The 26,935-nt window shown below is 44.6% G+C and overlaps 1 protein-coding gene across 1 annotated transcript in view; it reads right to left on the reverse strand.

Annotated features, from left to right (window-relative positions):
• FAN1 (FANCD2 and FANCI associated nuclease 1) overlaps positions 1 to 26,935 on the reverse strand; it is a 234,852-nt gene that overhangs the window by 14,958 nt on the left and 192,959 nt on the right. The window contains exons 12-13 of the mRNA XM_078684916.1: positions 20,319 to 20,513; positions 4,044 to 4,172 (exon numbers count right to left, since the gene is read on the reverse strand). Of these exons, the coding sequence (XP_078541042.1) occupies positions 4,044 to 4,172; positions 20,319 to 20,513 (324 nt within the window). The remainder of the gene's footprint in view (positions 1 to 4,043; positions 4,173 to 20,318; positions 20,514 to 26,935) is intronic.

Consider the following 26,935-nt stretch of genomic DNA (forward strand, 5'->3'; position numbering starts at 1 on the left):
ATCAGCTAGTATTGATAAAGTGAATATTGTTAAATAAATGAATCGCCTCACAGTGTTCATGTGGTCCCCTTCCTAAATTTTTATAGAAAAGTGCCTTATGCCATAGGCTATTTGCTTAATTTTTGTTTTCTTAATATAATTTCTCTCTTCTAGGACCTATTGGCCTTGTATAAACAATTGTTTTTTCACAAAACTATCTAACACCCCAGGTTCAAAGATTGGGGGTTCCCTTGTTATGTAATACTTCTCTGTAGCATCAGCAGAAAAAGGTGTTAACAGCTACGGTACGACCATTAAAGTTCATCTCGGTCTAATAATTCTTAATTTCAATTTATACAGTTTGGTCTGAACACTGTTAAACATCTTCATAATAATTAATAATAAGGGCCATTTAGCCTTTCGCCTAATTATATTCTGTGAAACCTTGCTTATTTAAAAACAGTAACTGAGAAATCAAGATACTAATTTCTTAGAATACTTGTTCACTATTTTAAAACAATAACTAGAAAAGCAATTCAAGCTACGCTAAAATAAAACAGGAATATATTTAGAGCAAGATGAATTATCATGTTGCAATGAAACAAATACTTCAACAATGTTGACATTTGTGCATTTGAATTTAAAATATACACCTAAATAAATAAACATATATAATGTGTGGTTTCTAGTCAAATAATTGCTTGTGCTTCAATCAAAAGGTTTTGTAATAGATTGTTCATTCGTGACATATAACAGTTTAAGGAAGGTTTTGTGCGGTAGTTGTTTTTATACAGTTAGGGCCACTTAGAATACACCATTTTGTGAGGAAATATGGTTTACTATATGGTATGGTTGTACAACTATATGTGTGTAATAAACTCACAAACCCGTCTTAGGTCCAGTCAGGCTTGTTTGTAAAACCTTAGCTCAACCCTCGGTAGCGGTGGCTTAGAGAAGTCAGGCTTTAACAACAGAACAAGTGCAAAGTATTCAGAAATACCAAAACAATTGAATAAGAAAGGAACGCAATTGACAGGAAATACAACACACATTTATACAAAATGGATCTTATTTTTAAGAATTTTTAGACACCAAAATGAACATTCACCATAGGGTTCCTAAGATATAAATTATTAAGCAAATCATAAATCACTGCTTTTAACAAGCATTGGCAACTATCAAGGTTAGGGGTTATTTTGAAAACCTTTTATAAAGTTATGTTCGGGGACTCCAGCCCACTTTGGGTGACCAAATCCGACAGGGAACAAGTCAGAATGCCAATAAGGCTTTGCAGGACAGTTACCTTCCAGTCAAATCAGTTTTCAGTCCATTTCCAGGCTCCATGGGCAAACTCCCATACCCATCAATGGACTGGTTCTAATGCAAGGAATACAGGATGCTGAAGATGCTAAGGATGCTCATCCGGTAGATGTAAGTCTTCTTCGGACCACCCCTCAGTCCACAAACATAGAATGATGACTTTGGTCACGGAGGATGAGCCTCAAAGTCTAGGTGAAGTTCAGCCAAAAAACAGATGCCTTTGGTCTACTGGTCTCGAGTCACACCGAAACAAGCATTCTCTTTAAAATAAGCTAGTGTCGGTCTTGGGTGACCAAACAGGACTCTGATGACTATCCTGGGTCCAACAGAGTCAGTTGTAACTTTTTAGTGTTGGGGTTTGATCTCTGGAGCTGCACTTCAGTGGTCAGCATGACTAAACAACTGTGGCTACAAACTCGCCATAGTGGCTTCTTCAGCTTTTGGAACCTGAGGCTGTAACGGGAAGTCAGCCAACTGACTCTTGTAGTTCATCACTCACCATGGCATCTCAGTTTGGACCCAGCCATAAGGGTGAAACTGGTCCTAGGTTGCTTTTATTTCAGTTCAGGGAGGACCTGGCTTGACAGTTTGGGCTGGACTGTTCCCACTGGAGCAGGGTCATGACCGATTTGCATATGTCTGGGTCCAAACTTAGGTGGCATGGTGGGTGAAAACGATGGATTGGGATACAGCCCGAGCGAATAAGAGTGACTGAGATTAATTCAATCATTCCATCCGTAACCTTGTTGTTGTTTAGTTGATACGCCAAGTGCGATGGGTATGCCTAGACGTAGGTCATGTGATCACTGTGCCCCTGGAATCTAGGCTGAAGAGTCCATAATTAGGGCAAAACTGGTCCTAGGTTGCTAGTATTCTGGTTTAAGGAGAACCTGGCTTGGTAGTTCGGGTTTGACTGTTTTCACTGGCGCAGGGTCAATACTGATTTGCATATGGTTGGGTCCAAATTGAGGTGGCATTGTAGGCAAAGAACTATGGATTTGGATGCGTCCCAAGCGAATGTCAGTGGTTGAGATTAATTCAAGCATTCCATCAATCATTTTGTTGTTGCTGCAACTTTGTAAAAGTAGCATTTGCACAATTGTGACTTCAAATCTAACTTTTCTATTAAAGAGGATTTTAAAATTACAATTCCCTAGAAACCAAATATGAGATTGCTACCTGCTCCGAAACAAAAGGTATTGCTTATTAAATGTAATAAGGTACCCCCTCCCCACCTGTGTGAGAGGTAGGCCTCTCAGCAGTGAAAAAAGAGTTTGAGAGTTCTTCACTACCAGAGCATGTAAACAAAGTATATGTCCATATTTTTAAATACCATGCAGGGGAGGCTTAGATATGTTAAAAAAAGGAGCTTTAGGATTGCTAAAAGGTTTATTTTGCAGTTAAAAACTGAATAAAGGCAGACCCGACACATGTTTTTAAGGTGGGACAATAAGGCCCACTAGTACTGTTTAATTTACCAGCCCTGGGAATATGGTATACCACTTTACTAGGAATTTAGAAGTAAATTAAATATGCCAATCGGGTGTAAGTCAATTTGACCATGTTTTAGGGAGTGTGTGCAAGCACTTTAGCACTGGTTAGCGATGGTAAGGTGCACAGAGTCCTATGGTCAACAAAAACATATTGAGCAAAACAGGGGAAGAAGGCAAAATGTTTGGGGGTGACCCTGCAGAGAGAGCCAAGTCCAACAGCATGCAAACACACTGTAAGGATATTTTGATTATAGCTACATTTTAAAATATCATCAAAAAAGTAAAATTGGGTTCTCCTCTAGAAGTCTGTCCTCTCTATAGTCTGTCTAAGGCAGTCACTTCAGGCAATCTGCAGATTTATGCCCTTTAAAAAACGCTTTTTGGAACTGGATGAGGTACCAGCAATTTGAAGTAAGGCACTTGTGGTGCTACTTTTGAGAAAAAAAGAATTTCGAACAGCTTCTTATGAGTAACTACAGGCGTATCCCTCTCGTCCCTGTTCTGGGGAACATGCTGGAATCTCTGGTAAACTGTCAGATTACTAGACACTTCGAACAGAATAATAATCTCCATTATTCTCGGTCTGGTTTCCGTGCGAGCTTTAGCACTGGGTCAGAGCTCTTAGAGGTCACAGAGTATAACAGAAGTAATCTTGACTTGGGAATAAAAGCAGTGGTCATTCTATTAGATCTATTCACTGCATTTGACTCGTTGTCCCACAATATCCTAATGCAGAGAGGGAGAAGGCAAGAATAGTGGGCCTTAGACTGACTTTGTTCCTATTTTTCTGACTGGAAGTTAGCAGGTATTTTATTACCTTTCACCTCCCAGTACAGAGGGATAAGTTGTGGTGTCCTGCAAGGCTCAGCATTAAGCCCAACTCTCTTTAACATCTACAGTGCCACTAGCACTGATAGCTCAAAGGTGGGGCCTGAACATCCTTTCATATACAGATGGCACACATCCTATGCTTGCATTCCAACAGCTGACTCATTAGCAGACAAATCAAGAATTACAGCTCTCTCTGAAAGAGGGACTAAGTGAGATAACATGGCAGCTGCAAAGATCTTTATGCATATAGTAAGACAGAAGTTTGAATCCTGTTGATCTTCCCTTTAATTTTTCTGAAGAACTATTGAATTGCATATGCGTTTTGTACAATCTTATAAAGTAAGAAGTGAGGCAATGAACAGTGCATAAAATGAAAGATAAATCAGACCATTAAATAAAAGTAATAATGGATTATCTTGCCTTAAAGTTGCAGTTTTTTGTATTCCATACCACCAAATCCGGAAGTCCTCCTTTGCAGTGTCTGAGATCTTTGGACAGTCGCATACAAACACCGCTTAGAAATTGCCCACCAAAACAAGTCACAAGGCTCTTTAAAAAACACACACAAAACAGTAAACGTGAAGATGACAATGTAAATATTGCAGATGTAAAAATGGAACATGCTTAAGAAAATGGAACTTTAAAGTGAACTGGCACTCATTTTAGTTAGGGATATAGTATGTACATATTAAAGATGTTGCTTTGTATAACATTGTAATACTAATTCTATTATGAGTCCTGAAAGTGAGAAATCCAGTTATATCTATTAATATGCCTAATAAAGTGGAGGGGCTAACGGTTAATTCCACTGCATCTTTGTCAATGGATGTCCTTTACAAGATCTTTGGAATGGCAACATTTCTGCTACAGTATTTTAAAAAGGCAAACCGCACAATGCTGTGGTTTAGCGGTTGCTTCTTATGTTATGTCCAATCATGTTTTCGGAAATAGTTCTGTCAAAGTTAAAAATATTGATAGAAGAAAAAAACATTTTGCCCATTACTCAACTTGGTTTTGTAAAGGATCTTTCTTAAGTAGAAGGTGATTTATCTTATTTCTACTGGCTAAATATTTGTTGGGGATTAGAGACAATTCACTACACTCCGCTTATATAGCCTTTGACTATATTGATAGATCTACTTTAGGAGCTAATCTAACATTGGTACGGAAGTAATCCAGCCGCGCCCATGTGCCTGTCTGTGAGGTGAAATGTGTACCCTCCCTCCGGGAGAGATGCAAACATCTCCATATGTCTATCAATCCGCCTTCTAGGATCACACCTCCCAGTGTCTCCCTGGATCTGGGCTTGTAATGCATTACTCCATGTGCTCTGTCTAGCTGCGGCCGCAGTGCCAAGTTGAAGTCCCCCCCCAAATAATGTGTCGGGACCCTACATCCACAATTTTACCCCAAAGTATAGCGAAAAAGGAGGGCATATCAGTGTTAGGTGCATAACAAATAGCTAAAGTAACAGTGTCACGGCCCAACCGCCCCCACAGTAGGGCAAAGCGTCCCTCCTTATCTAGTAATTCACCACATATTTGGAATGGCACAGTGCGTCAAATGAGGCTAGCAACCCCTCTAGCATAGGTGGAATAGGAGGAAAATACTCGGGTACTAGCCCATTTACGGGCAAAGGTAGCCCGCGTTTGCGGAGACAAATGGGTTTCCTGCAACATGACAATGTGGACTTGATGACGATTTAAATAGGCCAGTACATTCCGACATTTTTTTGCATTATTAAGCCCTCTTATGTTCCACGACATACAGTTCAATTGGGCATTGGTTCTCGTATCAGCAATAGTCTGCGATGCAACATATGCTTGAGGCCCACCCCTGCAATGCAGTAATACCTTTCCGGAGCCAGTGATATAAATTGACATGACTTTCCGTCGCTCTTCCGTCCATTTCATGCATTAAACTCCCCCCCCCCAACAGAACTCGTCCCCCCTCCCACTACTGCATCCCAATCATGACAGCAGCCGCCCAACCCTCCCCTACCCCTCCCACCGTCCCCCCACAACTCCCACATCTTAGTTACATGAATGGGGTATACCCGTGGGGGAAACAACATCAAGGGCACACAGCCACTTCTCCCTCCGGTGACCTCCAGTACTGTACCACCCTCGGTGGAGGCCAGGACAGGAGTTGTGGTCCCTGGAATACGTTACCACTGAAGAGATCATGAAGCCCCGTTCTGTATCATAGCGTCCATGCCCTCTGGGAGTGCGCAGTAAGTGCAGTGTCTGCCAGTTCAGGAGAACATCAGGTCATATAGGCAGCATCTGATCAATGTTCGTCGGCTGCCGAGGTTGGGTCATCTTCGGGGTCTGCCTCGGCATCCCGACCATTCTTTCGTGCTTTGCGGATTGTCTTTAAGAAGTCCTCTGCCTTTTGTGGATTTGTGAAAAACCGATGTTTCCCCTGGTGTGTCACCCGTAGTTTCGCCGGATAGAGCAGGGCGTAGTCCAGCTGGGCTTCCCGTAACTTCTTTTTGACCGCGATGAATTTGCGCCTTTCCTCCTGCACCATAGGAGTGAAGTCAGGATAGATGGAAAATGCAACCCCATTATAGTGCAGGTTCTGTTGAGTCCGGGCTGCTCGTAAGGCTACATCACGGTCGCGATAATTCAATAATCGAGCGATAATTGGCCAAGGCGGAAGGCCGGGCTTGGGGATGGGGGCCAGTGACCTAATTGCCCTCTCGACGATGAATTGAGGTGAGAATGCATCTTCTCCCACCGATCCCTTGAGGAGTTTTTCCACATATAATTCCATCTTGCCCGTGTCTGTGGACTCCGGAATTCCCGTGACGCGTATGTTGTTGCGTCGACTACGGGCTTCCAAGTCCTCGTTCTTGGCTGCTATGACTTGGAGGAGGTTATCCATACGGGCAAGTTGTGAGGTATGAGATGCGGTGAGATCATCATTGTCGGAAATCCGCTGCTCCGTTGTTGTGATCCGCTCCTCATGTTGATCAACTTTATGTACTAGGGCGTCCATCCTGGAGGAAATCTTGTCCACTTTCTCCACTACTGTGGCAAAACCCTGCCTCATTTCTCGAAACAGGTGATGGAGGTCTAGGTCCTTAGAGGGGGATGCAGTAGTGGTTGGGGACATTGCACTGGGCCCCGGTTCGGAAGGATTTGTCCTCGTCCCTCTTTTTGCGCTGTCGAAGTTGATTTTCGTCTGGCGGTTCTCAGGGCGCACCATCTTGTTTTCGCACCCCTTATCTCCCTCCGTCGCCAGGCCTGCCAAGTCTAGCGTGAGCGCCTCAGTGTCAGTTAGGGCGTCACGTTGGTTTCAGGGCCACTGCACGTCAGGCACCCTTTATGTGCCACACCAGGCACCCCCTATCGTTGGGAAGAACTCCGCTATTCTAAGCAAGCCCACAAATCAAAAGCTCGGCAGCAAGCACCAGGTCAGCAGTAGTGAGCAAGGGCTATCCGCAAGATAATGTCAAAAGAATATAGTACTCGATGGCGCCTGGCGAGGGCACCTCTCAGACTGCTCGCCACAAGTAGCACCGCACATAGGCAACACCTCAGGATATATGGTATAGGACTGTGAATATCGGCGGTGACATGTAGGATAGTCAAGGATAAGCTCCGTCTCTTCTCAAGTGCAGGGGGGTGGTGGATCAGTGCGCAGAACGTAGGCACCGGCAGCCAAGCAGCTTCAGTACACCAGGGCAAAGCGGCGCTCCACGTCGTTCCCTCTGCTCCCCTGCCCGCCAGCAGCTGTTGAGGCCAGTGAAGACGCTAGGAGCGTAGGATGGACACACGCGCCCCTATGATGGTGCGGTGAGCAGCAGGGCGATGGGCACAGTTCTAGCCACCCCACCCGTCCCTCGGCAGGGCGCCGAGTCGCAGCCGCAAGCAGTAACAAGTGCTCACTGTCACTCCCCCGCCGTCCGCAGCGATATCGTCAGGGATCCCGATGCGTGTCCGCCTTTCCACGAGGGCGCCAGGGATCCGGTCAGCAGCGTCAGCCCCTCACCCGATGGCCGTCACCAAGCGTGTCTCGTGCAGGGTTCAGCAGAGGCCCCCCTCGCACGCTCACAGAGGCTGCGCCAGTCGGTCAGTTGCGGCTAGGATCCAGCGGGCAGGAGGCAAGCAGTGCAGTCAGGGAGTCCGGTCCAAGAGCCGATGTCCGGGCCAGGGGACAGGCTCACCCCAGGCGCCGCAGACGGAGCAAGCAGGAGGGGCCCACCGCCTCGTGGCAAGCACCGGCCTCGCGTGCTGGCCCGCGGCCGATCTCCTCACCTCGTGAGCTCCGAGGGCGCCGCCGGCCTAATCTGCGAGCCTGATTTCTCGGTCCCAGTCACCACTAGCGGCCCGAGGTTCGGGTCGATTGTAGAGGGCAGCGTCCGCTTCAATTGGGCAGTTTTAGTGGGACAGTACACTTCAGTAGCTTAGGATAATTGTAGGATTAATGTGCCAGGGAACGGGAGCCACGTAACTAGGCGGCCATTCCGTGTGTGCGCCCTCTAGCGCCCCCATACATCTCATTGTTAGGCAGAATAAACGCTATCAAGATGAATGTCCTCCCTTGTTTATTATATAGTTTCCAGGGTCTGCTGATTCCAGTCGAAAGAGAGCTGTATATAGAATTGAAAAAGCTGACAACGAAGTTCATTTGGCAGGGACAAAGAGCTCACTTATCTCAAAAACTCCTAACGAAACTGTGTTGGGAGGGGGTGGCCCTTCCTGATTTTCTCAGGTACTACAGTGCCGCCCAACTACAGCGAATGGTCCCTCAAAACCCCTGAGAAACATTAATTCTATATGGAGCGGCAGATCACAGGCAGAACCATATGGGAACTTTTGTGGAAACGGAAGCAGGATAGGCTGCTCAGTGCATACCTCAGTACCCCCACGGCCACCAGTGTACAAACATGGGACAGCCTCAGTAGGGCCCTGCCTTTGACAACCTTTCCGTCCGACTACACCCCTTCATTTCAATCCGGAATTCCCCCTGGCACTTCAGGAGGGTCCCTTTGATGGGTGGCGGATAGGAGGCTGCTTCATGATATCGGACCTCTAAAAGAGGGGAAAATTGCTTACCTTTCAAGAGTGTACAAGACTATTTAAGCTATCTCCCATAGAAGAATACCACAATTTACAACTTAAGCATTGGGTGCAACAACCTCAGGTGTGGCTGACCACGACCAGAGACCTATTACCTATTAAGAAATGTGTACAATCAGGCACTACAACTAAGGGCTGCGTTTCATTCCTGTACTCCCTCATCCTAGCGATGAGCCCCCAGTCGGCTCCACAACATCAGAAATTCTGGGACACTATCATTACCACCCCCATGGGGGACAAGCAGTCGGGACACTGTACAAGGACATCACCAAATGTAACCGAACTATGTTTCTGAGAGAAGCCCACTAAAAAATTATGTACGTCTGGTATCTTTAGCCCCAGAAAAGGCACAAAATATTCCCTAACACTTCAAATAAATGCTGGAGGGGCTGAGGGTTGTTGGGTGACTTCCTCCACAATTGATGGCACAGCCCCTCTATACAACCGTTTTGGAAAGAAATACTCTCGAAAATCAAACAGATTCTAGGCTACCCAATCCCAGCCATCATTGAACACACTCGACTGGGGATGCGGGATCCCAGTCTTGAATACCAAACACAAGGGGATCGCTCCATTATGTGGCTATGCCTGGGAGCGGCCAAAATGGCAATAGCCGCAGCCTGGAAAAAAGCAGAGCTCCCCTGCCTTACGCAATGGCATGCTAGGCTATGGCGGGCACTAGCCCTTGAAAGAATGAGGGATATCGTAAAGGACACAAGGAAGGAGTTTGACTATATCTGGACCCCACTGGTGAGATATTTATCAGAGGGGTTGCCCCCGTTTGCTTGTGGCCCCAGACTGAGAGTCCTCCACCTCTTTCAGATATAATAGACCAAGGGACTCCTGTGGTTCACCGGGCGGGGAGGCCCTCCTGGACCCCATGCCGCTTCTGACGTGATTGCTGCTCTGCTGCACCTGGGGGTGCATTGGTGAAACCGAGAGGTATTAGGCGGGAGTGACTAGGCCGCCCCCGACCGCTCCGCCCCACCAGCCCCAGCTAGATCTTCAATACAAAGACACCATGATGTGAGTTTTATGTTCATGTTTTATTTTGGTTGAAGTGATGAGTTGTGTACGGGTGCGCGAGCACTAATCATATTTACTTACCGAAACTATGTAAGTTTTGCATGTTTAGCCCTGCTGTGACAGGATTAATATCGTAGGGATGTCAAAAGATGGACACTAAGTCATGCCGAGACCTTGTGAACATGCTGTGTTTTCTTTGTGACCTCTGTAACGGTTGGCTTACCAACTATGCACTGCTAGCTATTGTTTAAAATCAATAAAAAGATTTTGAAACAAAATAATCTCTTGAGAAGTAAAAACCTTCCTTTTAAATATTATTAAGCTCCCCTATTTAGGGCTTGTAGTCCAAAATGCAGGGTGCATGGTATTTAAAAGTAGGATTTGAAACAAGCTGAAATTCAATGCGAACATGTCTTTAGAGTGAATAGAACCCAAAGCTATTTTTACTACGGCAGGTTTACTAACTATCCTAGGTAAAAAAACAGAATTCAGATTAAAATACTAATAATGTATCTTGGGAATAGGACCAGCTAGAAAAATCAACAACTAATTTTAATAGTAATTAAAAATCTGTATTAACGGTGTGGTTGGATTTCTAATAAATATTAAATAAAAAGTTCCTGGAGGCTATTTGCATTAGCTCCACAGCTTATCTCAGCCAGTAATTAGCTTTGAATAGGTGTGAAACGCCTACCATGAGCAAACAACTGACTGACCTGATTGGGAAAAGGTGACTACTCTGAACTGCACAGAATAAGCAGTGTGGGGACTGAGGGCAAACCCTGCTCAAGAGTCAAATCCTGCTTGACAGTTCTACTGGAGTGACATATAACACTTGAGGCACACTTGAAAGAAATGAGAATAGGATGCCCTGGGAATTATTGTCGATGCACTGTCTGGTTTCTGAAGGTCTCTGCTTTTGCCTTACCAGACTGGATTTACATATAACCCTTCAGGAGCACTTGAAAGGGGAAAGAACAGGATGATAAGACAATTATCATAGATCCACTGCTAGCTCAAACTGGATTTTTGAGTTAGATTTAGGAGGACACTAGGATTACCATAGTACACTCCCCCAGTCCTCAGAACCCAAGATTAGTGAGGCAAATGGTGTTAGCCATCTTGAAAATGCCCAAAGTAGGTAGGTATGGTCCTACAAACATTTACCCCATTGGTTAGAGTGTGCCCAGGAGTCATTCCCACCTACTAGCTAGTGCCAGGGTTAAACGTGGCACATCCATGGACCCACTTCAGAACACTTTCAAAACTTGCGGAAGATCAGTAGGGGGTTGGCCCTGCTGTCTATGACCTGAGATGAGTCCTGGAGGACTGAACCTGGTTCCTCTTGTAGTTAGGACAAAGAAGTGAACACTAAAGGTCAGGTGGCTTACCTCTTGTGTGGGTACAGGAATACAAGCTGTCAGAGGCCTATTCCTGGAAGTACATCTGACCATTGGCAACTGGACATGGGCTGGCCCCTGCTGTTGGCCTCTGTTTGACACCCTGTGAGTTTCTCAAGTCCCTTGGCTGAGGTCCTGGGGGACTTTAGAAGTGTACTACTGTGGTGGATTGGGATTTAAAAGACTATGTTGAAGGCAAAATCTTTCATCAGAGCAAACCTGTCTGGTGTATATGACTCTTGTCCCATTGTGGCCATCTTCAAATTGCCCATAGGTCATGGTCTCTGACCATTGAGAAAAAGGAACTATGTGCTTTTGGGCACTATTTCTACTTAAAACTTTAAAAATGTATATCTCCAGTTCCCCATATTGAATTTTTGTAATTTGGGGGTCTTTTTTGCTTATAATCCTTTACATTATTTTTCTAATTCAGTTTAGGATATTTGTTGTTTTGCTTTTTGGCTTTATTACAGTTTTGATATTGCATAAATGCCCTGTGCCGTAGCAACCAGGGGGATGAGCTCAAGTTAGTTCAGTGACTTTGTAGGTTCCCCTAAACAAAGGTTGTGATTATTCCTTGACCTGTGTAGTCACCCACCCCAAATAATCCAATTTTTTACTCCCATTCAGACAGACCTATCACTCAAGGCAATAGTGTTTTGTGAACGTGTGCACTGATACCCATATAGCAGCCTGGCAGATATCCAGGATAGGCATTCAGTGTACTAGAACAGTAGTAGCAGCTGTGGCTCTAGTGGAATGAGCCCTCAACCCTTTAGGTGTTGGCTTCTTAGCTCACAAGTAGCCAATTTTTATCAGAGGATTATCCACGTACACATGGTTCTTTTCTGCACTGCCATGATCCTCTTTAATCCAGAGAAGCCCAAAAAAAAAAAAGTGATCGTCAACGATCCGATGGTCCCTTGTAAAATTAATGTAGTGCACGAGAGTTCTTTTGACAACCGAACAATGGAGTCTCTCCTCCTGTACTGCCCCTAAAGAGTGAGGGTGTGTCATAAAGGACACACTAGAGCGGTTTTGTGGTGTGGTCGCTAGAAGTGTGGGGTACTCAGCTGCATGCTTACCCTGATGCCTTAAACATTGTCTCTGGGACCAGCAGCCTCAGTCATGAAATGGCTGTAATGGAGCAGGGTAAAAATAAACCTGCTTGGATTGAACCCTCAGTAATATTTACCAAACGTCCAGTGAAAATCTAATGGAAAGGCCTAACATGAGGAAAAAAGCTTCTGCGCAAGTGTGAAGATAAACTACAAAAGTAGGCCGTAATCTTGCTTTTTTTTTTTTTAGCTAATGAAAAATAAAAGGACCAATGCTGCTTCAAGTGCACATTACTAATGTTGGCTGAAATGAAATTAAATATTAACATGGATTGGGCAGGGAAGGATGCAGCATTTGTGTTGGTGCGTAGAGAAAACATCTTTTTGAAAGTAATAAATGTTTGTGTTTCATTCTCTGTAGAAAGTAAGCATGGGTTTCTGTTCTGCATGTCAGTTTGAGGGTTAAACACTAAAACAGAAGAAAAATATTTAAAAATATGAGGTGTGAGCAGAACAGAAGGAGTCCGAATTTGCCCTTCGGAGAGCTGCAAAGCTGCCAAATTCTGAACAAAAAGACATTACTATAAATGAGGAGAGAACTTTTCTCTGCAGGGAGGCGCTCAGCGGAAGATTGTTATACAAAGTATTACATGCTGCCGGAGTGGAGGAAACAAGTGATAGTGGAATTGAGAATATTTCCTGGGTCACAAAACTGCGGTCACTGCTGTTACAAGAACAATAAATTCTTAGTAGCTTCTGTGTGTGTAGAGAGTAGAGTGACCATACACCCCCTTTCCTAGCCCATCAAAAGTAGAGAAAAGCCAGAGTTAGATACTTCTGTGGGATGGTTGTTTGGGTTTTAGGGTATAATTGAGGTGCCTGGAGGGAGGGGTCAGGACAGACATCTTTGATGCAAGTTGGGGTGAGATCGTCGCATGTCAGCAGTTTGCTGTTTTTTCTGTGTTTCCTGAATCTTAGTCTTTGCCCTTTCAAATCTACTTAAAGTGTCCATGCTGACTTCCCGGCCAGGAGTTAGTGTTTCCTTATTTGGGTTAGTATTAGCCTGATATCTAATTTGCATAAATATTTGCAAATTTATTTTCTATCTGAAACATGTGTCTCTTCTCCTATCCACTCCTCAAATCATTGTCATCGACTGTGAATTTGTCATTTTTCTCTTCTGGTGTTGTTTGCTTTGTGACTGTCTATGATTGGTGCTGGGTTTGATGTTTTTGAGCATTCATTCACATTATTTAAATATTCTAAATATACCAATTAGTTTGTCTTTATTAGTGTATTTGTTTCATGAATATTCATTTGTCTACCCTGACCAACTTTACAAAGATTGGATCGCCATATTTGGTAAAATAGGTATACATAATAATGAATATTGGTAAGTTGGTATAGATACATGGAATACAACTAACCCAGCGTGAATGGGATTGTTGGGTAATGTAAATTGGGCCTTGTCTTTATAAAATGTATCAGTTCCTAAGAGCTGGTTCAGCTGTGAAGGTTGTTCTGCTGGCAGCAGGGTCTGGAGCTGGTGAAATTGAAACCCCTACCATATCCACTAAAGGGATGAAACTGTTTGAGAAATTGCCTAGTAAGGGTGGACAGCCTCAGGGAACGAATTGTGGTACGACTTTCCTTAAAGTGTTCCACTAGTTCACTTTTTTACCAAAGAGGCAAGAGCTATCTAATGCATATCCATTAATGCTTGAAAATCCCCTGAGAAACACACAGACCTAATCCAGGCATGGCACTTAAGCACCACACTCATGCCTATTTTCCAACCAAAGCAATCAGTTGTGTCCAGGCCAGACTGAATAACAAATGTTGCCACATCCCGGCCATCTTCTGTGGCTTAGCCAAAAGGAGAAGCACTAGCACTACAGGTCCTGATGAAAGCTGCAACACCTCATCCAAGGGTTACAGGCTGAAACATGTTGACCTATCCTGGTGACACAATCCAGCAGGTTTAATCCTTCCTGCAGTGTCTTGCTTTTTAATCCTGATCCAGTGACACATGAATAAAGGTATCTGTGTACCTTGGAGTCAGTTTTAACTATCACACTGTTTCTTTTATGCTCTACTTATCTCACCAAGCTCATTAAAGGGTATTTATCATATCTCCTAAAACATCCGGTGTGCTCCTCCCTCTCATTGAGGGGGTTGTAGCATGCACCCTAACTAGGTATGATGGTGCGAGGAGATTCCTGATGATGAAGCATACCATCTATGAAGGGTGATGGAAATTGTCCTTTAAAAGGACTACTCCATCTCAGCTAGGTTATTCTGTTCTAAACTTTTTTCTCAGTTTTTTTGTCCTAACTCAGGTATTCTGTTGTGTTTTATTGGTCAATTACACCCATTGGTTCTCTGGAACTGCTGGCAGCATTTGACTTACTGTATCCCACAAAGCAAGGCTGTTGCGACCCAAGAGGCAGCTGGTGTTGACCGAATGTAAAGCACAACTGGAAGAAAAGAACATGCACTTGCCAAAATTTGTCAAGCGTTTGGGCTCAGAGTCCGGAGAGGCCGTAGAAAAGCATTTAGGGTTCAGTCTGCTTGTGAACTCCTGTACTAAAAGACTCTCCAGCGTAAGGTGTTGAGTCAGGATCACCCGGAGTTAGCCTGTGGCGACAAGCTACCTGCCTAAGGACTGGAGGCCCAGAACATATGCCCAACAGGGTATTTGTAAGGGTCTTGTTGAATCAGCAGATTGGAGAATCTCTGTCAGGAGGTTAGTCATTCACTGCAATGGTAGGGAGTTGCAGGTCAAGGACCGCCGAATCCTGTCGCATCAGCATGGCAAAAGAAGCACTGTCCTCGGTTTCAGGACCAAGAGAAGAGACAAGTCCAGTATTTGAGTAGGTGTCTAGGCCACTGGCCTCCAGCAATCGGTGAACCAATTGTTCTCATCAAACTATGGGACAAATTTGTCTCCTTTATCACAGATGTTACTGTCACATTCAGGTGGGGTCAGAACGTGGTCACAGTCAAGTTTGAGATGAGGCCAGATCTAAGTCGGAAACACTATACGTAGCTGATCATTTTCTGGTGTTGGTACTGACATCGATGTTAAGGGATCTAGCACAGGGAGTGTAACCGGAAACAAAGTCAGTGCTGAAACCTTTGTGAAGGCAGGTTGAAAGGCACAAATAGCACTGAAAGTGAACCTCCCGATGAGACCCCGAATGGAGGTCTCTAAGAATCCGTGGGGCCAAAGAGGGACCTGGAAGCATGACAAATATGCCTAGCATAGCTTCCCTAATGGCCTCTTATTTGTTGCAACATTGCTAATGGACCCAGAAATTTGGGCTGCATCGGGCGAAATTTGAAGTTGGTTCTTCAAGAGTTCAAAAGCGAGATCCGATGGCACTCTGATGCCCTTGTGCTCTCTCTGAAGTTCGAAGTGATGTGAAGGGGCCAATTTCGGCTTGTACTTTTTTGGCTTTTTCTTTGACTTACCCAAAGACTTCTAATGCAACAAGGATCAGCCACAGGAACGACTTCGGGATCGGGAATGGAACCTTCCTTTTCACTTCAACCAGTCGCAGCACATAGTATTTTGATTTGATTTGGCAGTTTCGTCTCCATGTCCTGTACAGCCTTAGGGTTTATCTATGTGCAGTAGTCATAGGCCCTGTAGTTTTGTTCCAACTCCAGGGCCCATAGGCTTACTTCGTGGGGGTCCGTCACAAACTCCATTGTTTTGGGAGGTGACATATTTCCCTTGTACACTGGTACAAAAGAGAGTTTTGGGGGAAAAACAGAGCTTAGGATCCATGTCTGAAAGCGCAGAGAGAAAGGAACGGACGATGGTGTGCCTGATTGGCTCTTGTATGAGGACCCTCTCAGCACTTCAGGAGCATGCAGTGGTATTGCTTTTGAGTTTTCGCATCCAGTTTGGTGCTAGGGGGAATATTTACAAAGTGAGGGATCTGTGATTGGAAGTGTATTGCTACCTTTCTTTTCTCCTGTAAATTAATCCTTAAAGTCAACAAGTCCTCTCTAGTATACTGCACATGAGCAGTGTATCTGCCGCCTGGGTGGGGCAGGTGTGGACTGGTTTGCTTTTGGTGCACCCACTGTGCAGACGTGCAGCTCTTCTGAATATATATGCTGCCAGTGAGAGGTAAATACTGGTCAAAGATAGACTGCACATCCTGTATGATGAGTGCTGAGGGTTTCTTGATTCTTACTCCTAGCTCGTGCACAGCAATAGTCTAAGGAGTCACCCAGATAGTACTCTTAGTATATTTTCACTCAACCGTTCACAATCGTTCCTACCTCCACTTTCTGATTACCTGAGTAATGTAAGGGGTGTCAGCCTACTGCCACTCCAACAGTCTAGAAATCTCCTTCAAGAATTAAGAAGACAGTTATCCAAGAATATCCATAATTTTCCCGAAATTCTTAAAATACAAATACAAAAAATACAGGTAAATGCTACAAAATAGAGGCCCACAAAGAGTGCATTCTTACTGGTTGTTTCCACTGCTGTGGTGTTTTTTCAGAAATGTTTTCTCTCTTTTTCAAACAATAATGCATTTATGAATTTGCACAAGGAGGCTAAAGACATAGGTAAATTGAGAGAATGTGGCTCAGTTTTACAGTAATTTTAAAATCAGCCATTTTCAAGAATTTCTCCTGGCTATCTAAAAGGGGAGTGAGGTGTACCTTTACTCAGTTGATTTATTTGGATAAATAGTATAAGAAATATGTAGTATTGCCTTGTTTTCCAACAGCCCTGGGACTGTACCCCTAACACTACACAGTTTTGGGGAACAATACGCTGATTTAAATAAAAGCCGGACGCAATGATTACACCCATATGAAGCCAGCACCATCCTGCACACCTGTACCGGTCAGGAATTCCCATGGATAGAGAGAATAGGTTAAAATTAGTAGCATCTTAAATCCCATAGACGTACCAGTAAAACAGAAGCAAAAGAGAAAGCTTTTTAGGCCAATCTGGACAAGGATGATAAAGGTATATAACACACCCATAGTTTGTAAAAGGGTGCCGATTTTTTTTAAACAATATGAATTTGCAATGTTCCTCTACAGCCAATGCTACACATATTTCTGAAACAGACCGGTTCTACTAAGCACTGGCGGTAACCCCAAACCCACAGCAAACCTAGAAATACCTGAACACATATATGGGCTGGCCTTTACTATTAACAGGCCGCTGCATGAGAAAGGCTAAAGAAAAAGGTAATAGTTTAGGAAATTTTCCAAACGTTATGGGAACTTCCATTTTTTACCTTTCCCCTGACTAGCCAATACAAGTGAGGGGTGGACTGCTGCTCACTGTTACATTGCTAAAGGTGTTCCAAAAGTTTGCTGTTTGATTTCTATTTGTCCTTTATGAGGTGTCCATGGAGATTACAATATTGCAAAGTTGTATTGAATGGAAAGACATGGAGCAGCATGATGGAGACTTTTCTGGATGAGAACGCCTCGAGAAGAGGAATTCAATAGAAAATGCCTCCTTGTGAAATATCCTAACCCACGATGGTGAATGATCAGTGTCTTCCACTCTGATGCAGGTCATCCCTGTAAGAGACAGTGTTTCTATTCAACCACACGTGGTTCATCTTCAAATTAACTTGTATAGCAATTAAAACTTTATTCTGGCTGGCTGTACCTAGAGAGAACAAGGTTCTTCCATCATTAGGTTTACAAGCATAGCCCTTGCTGTGAGCAGGGGCAGAAGATGATGAACTCGACTTTAAACTTGATATGTTCCAGGCGATGGTGGACTTTCAATACTTACGCACTTCCGGGTGTACAGTACAGTATCAGACATATTGAGTGTGTAACCAGTGACAGTTCAGAATGCCGGAGTCATCCTCCTACCCTCGTCCCGCGGTCCCCTCCCCTCTCTTACCTTTACCGCTCCCTCCCTCCCGTTCCTTCCCACCTCTGCCACCTTGCAGCCCCGGCTCTCCACACAGGCGCTGCGACTAGAGAAAGACCCAGTTAATTCCAGCCTAAACAGCCGAGTGTGTGTATTTATAAAAGCCGATAAGCGCTCCCGGCCTGCTGCTGTCTGGGCGGGGGAGGCTCACTGGAAACCGATCAGTCTCACTCGGGCATTGGAGTGCTTATCCAGACCCGGGCCCGGAGGGCGGGGTGATGGAGAGTGGAGAGGGGCCTGCCAAAGATCCCGAGGTCTGTGCGCACGTCGGGGGAAAGCAGCCTTCGAGGGGAGGCCGTCAGACACCTACATTTGGAGGCCCCTTCCCACGGATCTTTGCGTAAGAAAGCGGCCTGATCAGGTGTCTACATAATACCCCATGCATTTATGAGTAAAAAGGGACGTGACTACCGTGAGACTGGTGAGGTCCCCTGACTTCTGGCTGTGAGGGTCCCGGTGCACACGGCAGGGTCTAGAAGACTCCTCGCTGCCTGGAACCCCCTGCAGTGGCATCCGTGCATGCCGAGGCCGGCCCAGAGCAGGGGGTTAGCGGGGGTAGGTGGTCTGGAAGGCCCTCGCAGGCTCGAAAGCCGTGCCGTGGCATCACTTCACGCCGAGTCGGGCCTCTACCAGACTCCTCTAAACCCTTTGCAAATACAAATTTCCTTCCGCACTGTTATCAGCTGGGCACCTGAAAACACTCAACGGAGAGTGAAAGTGGAGGGGGGGCGGGAACGGGCACATTGGGAGGGGGCAGAACGGACACATGGGGAGGGGGGCGGAACAGACACGAACAGCGGGGGGGGGGCGGGAAACAGAGCTCACGAGCCAACGAGCACACAACACGGCGGAACCGACAAATGAAACAAAAAAAAGAAATTATATAAAAAAAAATGCTCCTTACCTGATCGCCTCGTGGGAACTCGAATCTTGCAGCCAACTCCAACAACAAACACTTGTAAAAAGACGAAAACGGGGCGACTAAAAAATAAATAAATAACACACACCCACCGCCGCGATGACGATCCGAAGTGGGTGGAGAGCGAAAAAATCGCGGGAACGCCCCCGAATCTGGTCCGGCCTTGACGGACAGATCCGGCTCCCAATGGCTAGCCTCCATTTATGGAGCTAGCCAATGGGAGCAGGGGGCGAGTCCCTGTTCCACACTGTAAGACATAAGGTTTTTCTAGCGCATGCGCACTTCGTGCGCATTTGCTAGGCAAAACCTAAAAAGGAGGCCACGTAGGAAAAGTATTTGTTACATGCATTTTTTGTGTTGTTTGGCAAGAGTCAGTGTGATGGTGATATGTCTGCAACTTTCAACCCAGTGAATAATGATAGATTAACAGTATTTTCTTATATGTGCAATATATTACATCATACAGAAACCAAAGTGAGTGGGTTGCTTACTGAGTGAAGAGGCAGAGAAAGATATGATTGCTTTAAAAAGTGTACACCATGGCATATATTAGATACAGCCGTTCAGCTGCCACTTACAACGAACTAGTAGCTACACTGTTTTACTATACTATATGAAATTCATTGCTTTACATTTAAGGTCTACATAAAACTCAATATTCTTTCACAATACCTATTTTGCTGTCAAACAGACACAGTTTATAGCCTATAGCTTGCCGTAGTGGCTGCTACCGGGCAGCAGTGGTGAGGCGGGGAGGAAAGGAAGTTATTAAAAATATATATTAAAAAAAAGGGGAAAAGAAAAAGGATTTTTTATTTTAATTACCTTCCCGGTGGCCGCCTTTCCTCCGTCCTCTCAGTCAACGAAGTAGGAAGCACCCAGGCTCCTGACTCCCCTAGCCAATCACAACGCTGTAGTTTAGCACTCGGAGAGGGACTGGGAGGCTGGGCATGTTCTCCACCCAGGCTGTACCACTCAGCCCAGTGGAGAATATGCCAAGTGCATATGATGGCTTGGCAGGCCCAAGACGGCCGGCCAAACCATCATGCACACCCAAGAGAGTGCCACCACTCCTCCCCCTGCTCTGCGGGAAGCACAGTCCTGCCCCGCCCACACCTTTACATAGCCAGTAATGAAAAATTAAAGGATAACATTGTTATTACCATATTATTTTGACAGTGGGACAACCCTCCTCCACTTTAGCGGAGGGGCTGCCCCTGATATCAGGCCAAACATTCCATTTTAGATTTGAAATGCCCGAATTATGTACCTGAGCTTGCTCTAGGGAAGTAAACCGTTCCCAGCTGACTAGTGCTGCAGCTTTGCCCTCCTGAGTCTTCCAGACGTCCGCAATCATTAGTTTTAAGGTTTCTGTGCACGCTTCCTCAATGAGCTTTATCCGAGTCTCAACAGCATTCCTCCTGTTCTCAAAGAAGCTGTCAGTGTACAGATCTAGAGGGAACGCCTGACAGGACAGAGACACAAGTGTTAGGGGTACACACTTTAACTATTCCTGCAAATGGTTTAGTAACTAGCACTGTTTGATATGTTATAGAAATAGAAGTTCAATATTACAGTTTATCGACAATAAAGTCTGCGGTTAACTGGAAATTACTAACTTTAATACATTTACTTTTTTTTAAGTTAAGTAGTACGTGATAAAACCCTAATAGTTACAAACATTATCTTATTTGGAGACCAAAAATCGGTCCATGTAAAATTTTCATTTGCAGCAGGATTCACATTGTTTGATGTAGGAGTCATAGGAACAGTGACCGAAACAGCTTGCTGAATGCAGAATGATTGTTGAATTACAGCAAAGTGCTGTTCTACTGACATCAAAGCAGGGGGGTTGTGTGTGATGCAACCATGACAACAAACATGCATATAATAATGACAAGACAAAGAAATCCTGTATAGTATCTAGCATAGTTTTGTTTCACAGCGCCACCTAATGAAAGGTTGAGGTAGCGCTGGTAATTTTTTGCATCTATTACCTGCAGGCTGAAAAAACTCTAAGAAAAAAAGCACTTAACTGTTTTACCGGCTAGTTCTATTGATAACATTTGAAGTAACTACTGAATGTTTGAAGTATGTGTCATAGCCACCTGCACTGCAAGGTGAGCCTCGAGTAGCGAAAAAAAAATAAGATGCAGTATTGCTGACCAGCTAAAGAAAATTTGTCGACAAAATACTAAACAGAACGTACTCAATTTTCTCAAACATAACCGGAAAAAGTTCATTGTGGATAAAAATGTGTCCACGTTGTACTTGTGATGTGTAATAAAAAAAACTATTCTGGTGTGGCCTAATTTCAGAAGATTGCATTCAGATTACTGGAAGCAATAGAATTAACGACTCATATTACACCAGCCAGGAAATATCAGACAGACAAACATTGAATGTTATGTTTTTATTTAACCTTAGGCATCAACTTTGGAAACTTCTACTCTACTGCAGGTAGCTGCTGCAGCCTAATGGAATAAATACAGGTAGTAAAGATACTGACAAATCAGCCTTGTTGGCTGGCAAAAACGTATTATAGTACAAGTTACTTACCTTCGGTAACACCTTATCTAGTAGAGACTATATCTCGCCGCAGATTCCTTACCTTAGTAGAGTCCCCAGGCATCAGACTGGATCCAGTAACTTTTGGTGAGCAGTATCCCTGTGCGCCGGTAGGTGGTATGGTTTGGCTCCATGTGGGGTCGTCTGCGCTGGAGGTAACATGTGAGCTACCTAAACGTGTACCATCCCAGTACGCTGACAACAGTTTCTTTTCACGACTTTCCATATCATAAGAACGGAGCCATGAGGTACACTGGCCACTAGTGTGCGAAGCTAGGACCCTAATAGGGGAATTTACACTATAATCCATTCACCAAGCGAGGTGGAAGGGAGGTTCGGTAAGGAATCTGCAACTAGATAATTACCAAAAGTAAGTAACTTGCTTCTAGCAGCAGATTCCTTACATTAGGAAAGATGCCCAAAGCAATACCTCCCGGTAGGTGGGACTACAATACGGATTAAGACTAAAAAGTCCTGTAGGACTGACAGGACAAAGTGACCTTCATGCTGGAGGGGCTGCCCCTGATATCAGGTCAAACATTCCATTTTAGATTTGAAATGACCGAATGATGTACCTGTCCAAGCAGTAGTGCATTGTAAACGTGTGCAACGAAGCCCAAGTTGCTGCTTGACAGCTATACAGAAAAGGAACCAGGGGGGCTAACACAGTGGTCACAGCCTTGACTCTGGTAGAGTAAGCGCGCAAACCCGCAGCAGGTTTCTTTTTGGCTTTGTGTAGCAGATGCAGAACACTGTACATCGCAAGATGATCCGCTTCTGCACCGACTTACCTTTCTTGTCTTGACATACCCCATGAAGAGTTGATCAACCAGGCCGGAACTCACAAGTACAATCAAGGTAGAATGACAACAATCATTTTGGGTCCAGTCGGTGGAGTCTATCCTCTTCTTCACAGGGGTGAGGGGGAGCGTAAAATGTAGCCAGAGTGATGGACTGGTGTGGCATCTGTGTCTTGGATTGCTGGAGCTCTCCACGGTGACCATAGAATGTAATCACTGGAGTGGCATCCCTGTCACTGGAGGGTTGGAATGTTTGTATTTGAAAACTGGGGAGACTGTTGCTGGACCCAGCTGCTGGGATATGGATGGGATCTTCTCATTAAGGATTAAACCGATTTGTTAAATTAAAACCTGTCTTGACTGATCCTTTCTGCCAACTGGATATCAGGATCTTACACTGGCCTAGTCAGCAGTTCAAAACTAAGTTGAGAGAAGATCCTAACAAACCACTTCATCTACTTTCTTGTTGAAGGACACTCTCCTGTGGACAACTCTATTGGACAAATATTTCACCCAGAGAGAGGTCATGAGTACTCACTTATCATTGCTGTTGCAGTGTCCGTCTGCACGTTTGCTCTATCTTGCATTACTGGGGATGCCATTACTACATCGAGGCTCCTTTTCACTTCCTCTCTGTGGGGCCCTCAGTGTGCGTTGGAAGTTTTTCTTCGCCCTTCTGTTGTCCTGAGACTATGTTTTAATTCCCCAGAGTAGCCTTTCACTGTGGTGGGGCCTTTTCATGCTTGGTGCACTTTTTTGGCTTGACGGAGCTGCATTTCACTGCGGGGGCCCACTCCGGTTTGATGCGCTTTTCCGGCTCAACGCTTTCTTCCGTGTTCCCTTGGAGGACACTGCTACTTGAGTCTGCGCACATCTTGGTGGTTAGAAACTAGACCTCTCACCTTCCTCTTTAAAAAGATGGGCCCGCAAACGTCATTTTAATACGCTCAATTCCAAAGGAAGCTGGAGCGTGAACCTTTGATTTATCCCAGTCTCTTTCTACTAGCGCTGGGATTATCAGATTTGGATTGCCTACACAGTGATAGGCACACTTAAATACACAGAGTCTTAATCTGGGGTGACTACTGAACCTTTTTGCCTGCTTCATGGTCCATGCTGCCTACTCAGTGATAGGCACACTCGATGAATATTCCATGTTGCCTTTTCAGCGATAGGCGCACTTGATGCATATTCCACGTTTGCCTACTAAGAAATAGGCGCACTTGGATTGTGGACTCCTGTCTCAGGATTCTGGCATCTGCATTGTGTCTTAGTTGATGGTTGTTAAGATTTCTGCACATTGTTTTATTCATTAGTTCTCTTAAACTCTCTGTGAAAATGCAAACCTTTACTGCTCCACCCGTCTTTCTAATGACCCCAGATTAGCCGCCTATCAAACGGCAAACGGGGAAGAAAGTTTTTGAACATTATGCAAATGTTTGCGGGGCATCATTGAGTGCAGAGCGCAGGGCTTTAATTATTTTGCAATGTTTGGGGTCAGAGGGTCAAGAGATTTTTGATCATCTGCCGGAATCGACTAGTTCTGAATCTCAAGACTTGAATGAATATGACATTTGCATAAAACAATTAGATAAGCATTTCCTTCCACAGGTCAGCGAAAGATAAGGAGCTGACTGTACAGGTGGTGAAAGAGGGTTGTAAGAGAACTACTGTTAAATTGGAAGGAAGTGGAATAACGAACAACGTTACAATGCACATGTGTTACATGTGTGACAAAACAGGTCACTTGGCTAATGACAAGAGTTGCCCTGTGTTCAAAGTAACTTGTTCAAAATGTTTAAATAAGGGACATCTTGCCACTGTGTGTAAGGCAAGACAATCTTCTTCTAACGTGAAGTCTTTTGAAACGGAGGATACAGAAGAAGATTTCGTGTGTGGGCAGATTGTTGTGCAAGTTGGTAATGCTGATGGTAAAAGCAACACCTGTCCGTGGATACCATTTTAGTGGAAGGAAAGTCCACGAGGGTTTTGATTCAGGGGCCAAAATCAAGAATGTGTCAAGCGTGTTCTTTCATAATAATCGTGCAAACAAAATTTCCTTGCTAAAACCAGATAAAAATCCTTTAAGCTTAGGGGGGAACCTATACGTTTGAAAGTGTACTTTGTAGGATTGATAGAGTACAAACAACGTTATGTTTCAGGGAAGATATAAGTCTCTGAAAAAGGGGATAGTATAATAAGTTGGTTTCACCAGGGAGATTTGTGTGTTATGCTTGACCAAAGTAGCAACGTTCCCATTCTGTTGATGGAAAAAGTGAACATGATTCAAGAGAACACATCTCTCAAGAGTGGTGTTGGGTGTGAAATCAAAGAGAAATTTCCCAATGTCTTTAGAGATAAGCTTGGGTGTCTTAAGGGATTTCAGTTTGAGATATGCTTGTGTGCTGGGGCCCAACCAACATGCGGTACAGTGAGGAATGTACCCTTGGCCTTTAGGGATGAAATGCAAAAGGAAATCGAAAAACTTAAGAATGGGGGAATAATTGATGAGGTTGAGGGCAATGAATGGTTGGCCCCTGTTCTGGCTGCTCGCAGGTCCAATGGAGGTCTCTGTTTTTATGTAGACTTAAGATATCGTAATAAGAATGTCCTAGTGGATCGGTATCCCCTTCCCAATATATCAGCGTTATTGGTGCTGCTTGGTAGAGCAAGGGTGTTTAGCACCATTGATCTGGCATCCGCTTACCACCAGGTAGAGTTGAAGGAGTCTTCAAGAGTTTACACGGCGTTTGTCACACTGTTTGGCATATACAGATTTGTGAGGATGCCGTTTGGCTTAGTGTCAGCAACGTCGGTCTTTCAACGTGCCATGGAGAAAGTTCTAAAGGCTTGTGAGGGGGTCTGTGTTTATCAAGGCGACATGCTTGTGTTTGGCAAAGATAAGCAGGAACATGGTACTCATCTTAGAGGGGCGCTGGAAAAGCTGGAAAACTCAAATGTAACCATTAAGGCAGAAAATTGTCAATTTCCACTACTACCATCAACTATTTGGGTCACAGAATCACTGGGGATGGGGTCATGCCAAAGGCTGAGTTGGTGAATACCATTTTGCACATGTGTGCTCCTACTTGCAAGGAAGAGTTGATGAAATTTTAGGAATGATAAAGTACTACAATAAATTTGAGGAGAATTTTGCAGAACTAAGTGTGAACATGAGGATGCTTCTCAAAAACGTGGTTGAATTTTTCTGGGATGATGTCGGTGAGAGTTTTTCCGGTCTGTAAAGAAAAACTTAATAGTGCTCCAAAACATAAGAGTTTTGATCCCTGCAAGGTGTCTATAATCACTACAGATGCGAGTCTTGAAGGTCTAGGAGACCACAGAAAGGAACAGCGGGCATGAAAACCATTATGTTTGTATAACGAGGACTGAAAGGTGCGGAGTCTCGTTATTCTGTAATTAAACGTGAGGCCCTTGCTCTGTGTTTTGGGCGATAAGGAAGCTAAAGAAATATTTGTGGAGGGAAGAAGTTTGTGGTCAAACCAGACCTCAAACCACTCTGAGATTTTCACTAAGAAAGGCATTGAGCTAGTTTCAGGAAGAATAACGAAATGGGTAAAATAAACAAACAACTGTGGCTGACCACGGTTCAGCACCTCAGCTCCTAAACTGAGAAAAAATTAGAAAGCCTGTGCATCAACTTCCGGAGTTCGCCGCACTTCAACTCCACTGGAAACCAGATTAACTATTCGTAAAGAGGAGGAAGGTGCACCAGAACAGAGTCAATGAGCTCCAAGTTATGTTATGGTATATATGAATTATAGCGCGCACAATTACTCAGGAGTATCTTGGCGCGGATGGACTTAAGCCGAGGGAGCTCAAATAAATTAGATGGCGGGATTAAAAAGATGAGTTTTCAGAAGTTTCTTGAAAATGCGAAGGTCCTGAGTATGTTGCAAAAGGCCGGGAAGGCTGTTCCATAGAGTGGCCACCTTTACTGACCACGACTGGCCACCCATCCCAGAGCGACGAAACCGGGGAATGGCCAGCAGGCGAAGAGAGGTGGAGCGAAGCGGGCGGCCAGGTTTGTAAAAGGCCACGCGCTTCCTAATATACAAAGGTCCAGAGTCATGCAGGGCTTTATGGGCCATGGTCAGGATTTTAAATTGAACACGCTGGACCATAGGTAGCCAGTGAATGTCAAGTAAAAGTAGCCTTGCACTGGAACGTTTGGAGGTGTTAAATAAAAGTCTTGCCACCCGCATTTTGAATCAGTTGAAGTTTGTTCATTAGATAGCCAGGAATGCCAGCGAATAAGGCATTAGCATTGTCAAGCCTGGAAAGGATAAGTGCCCGGGCCACCATTTCCTTTGCTGGCTGCGGTAGCAAAGGGAAAAACTTCCTAAAGGTCTTAAGTGTGCCGAAACAGATACCAGTAAGCTTTTTAATATGCTCGGAGAACCGAAGATCTTCCCCGAACCATACCCCTAGGTTCTTGGCCGGGCTGCCCTCTGACTGTGGGCAAGGGAAGTCCGGTGGCCACAAGGCTTCTCTAAAC

Source organism: Lissotriton helveticus, chromosome 3_2, assembly GCF_964261635.1.
Source record: "Lissotriton helveticus chromosome 3_2, aLisHel1.1, whole genome shotgun sequence".
In the NCBI taxonomy this organism is placed as follows: Eukaryota; Metazoa; Chordata; class Amphibia; order Caudata; family Salamandridae; genus Lissotriton; species Lissotriton helveticus.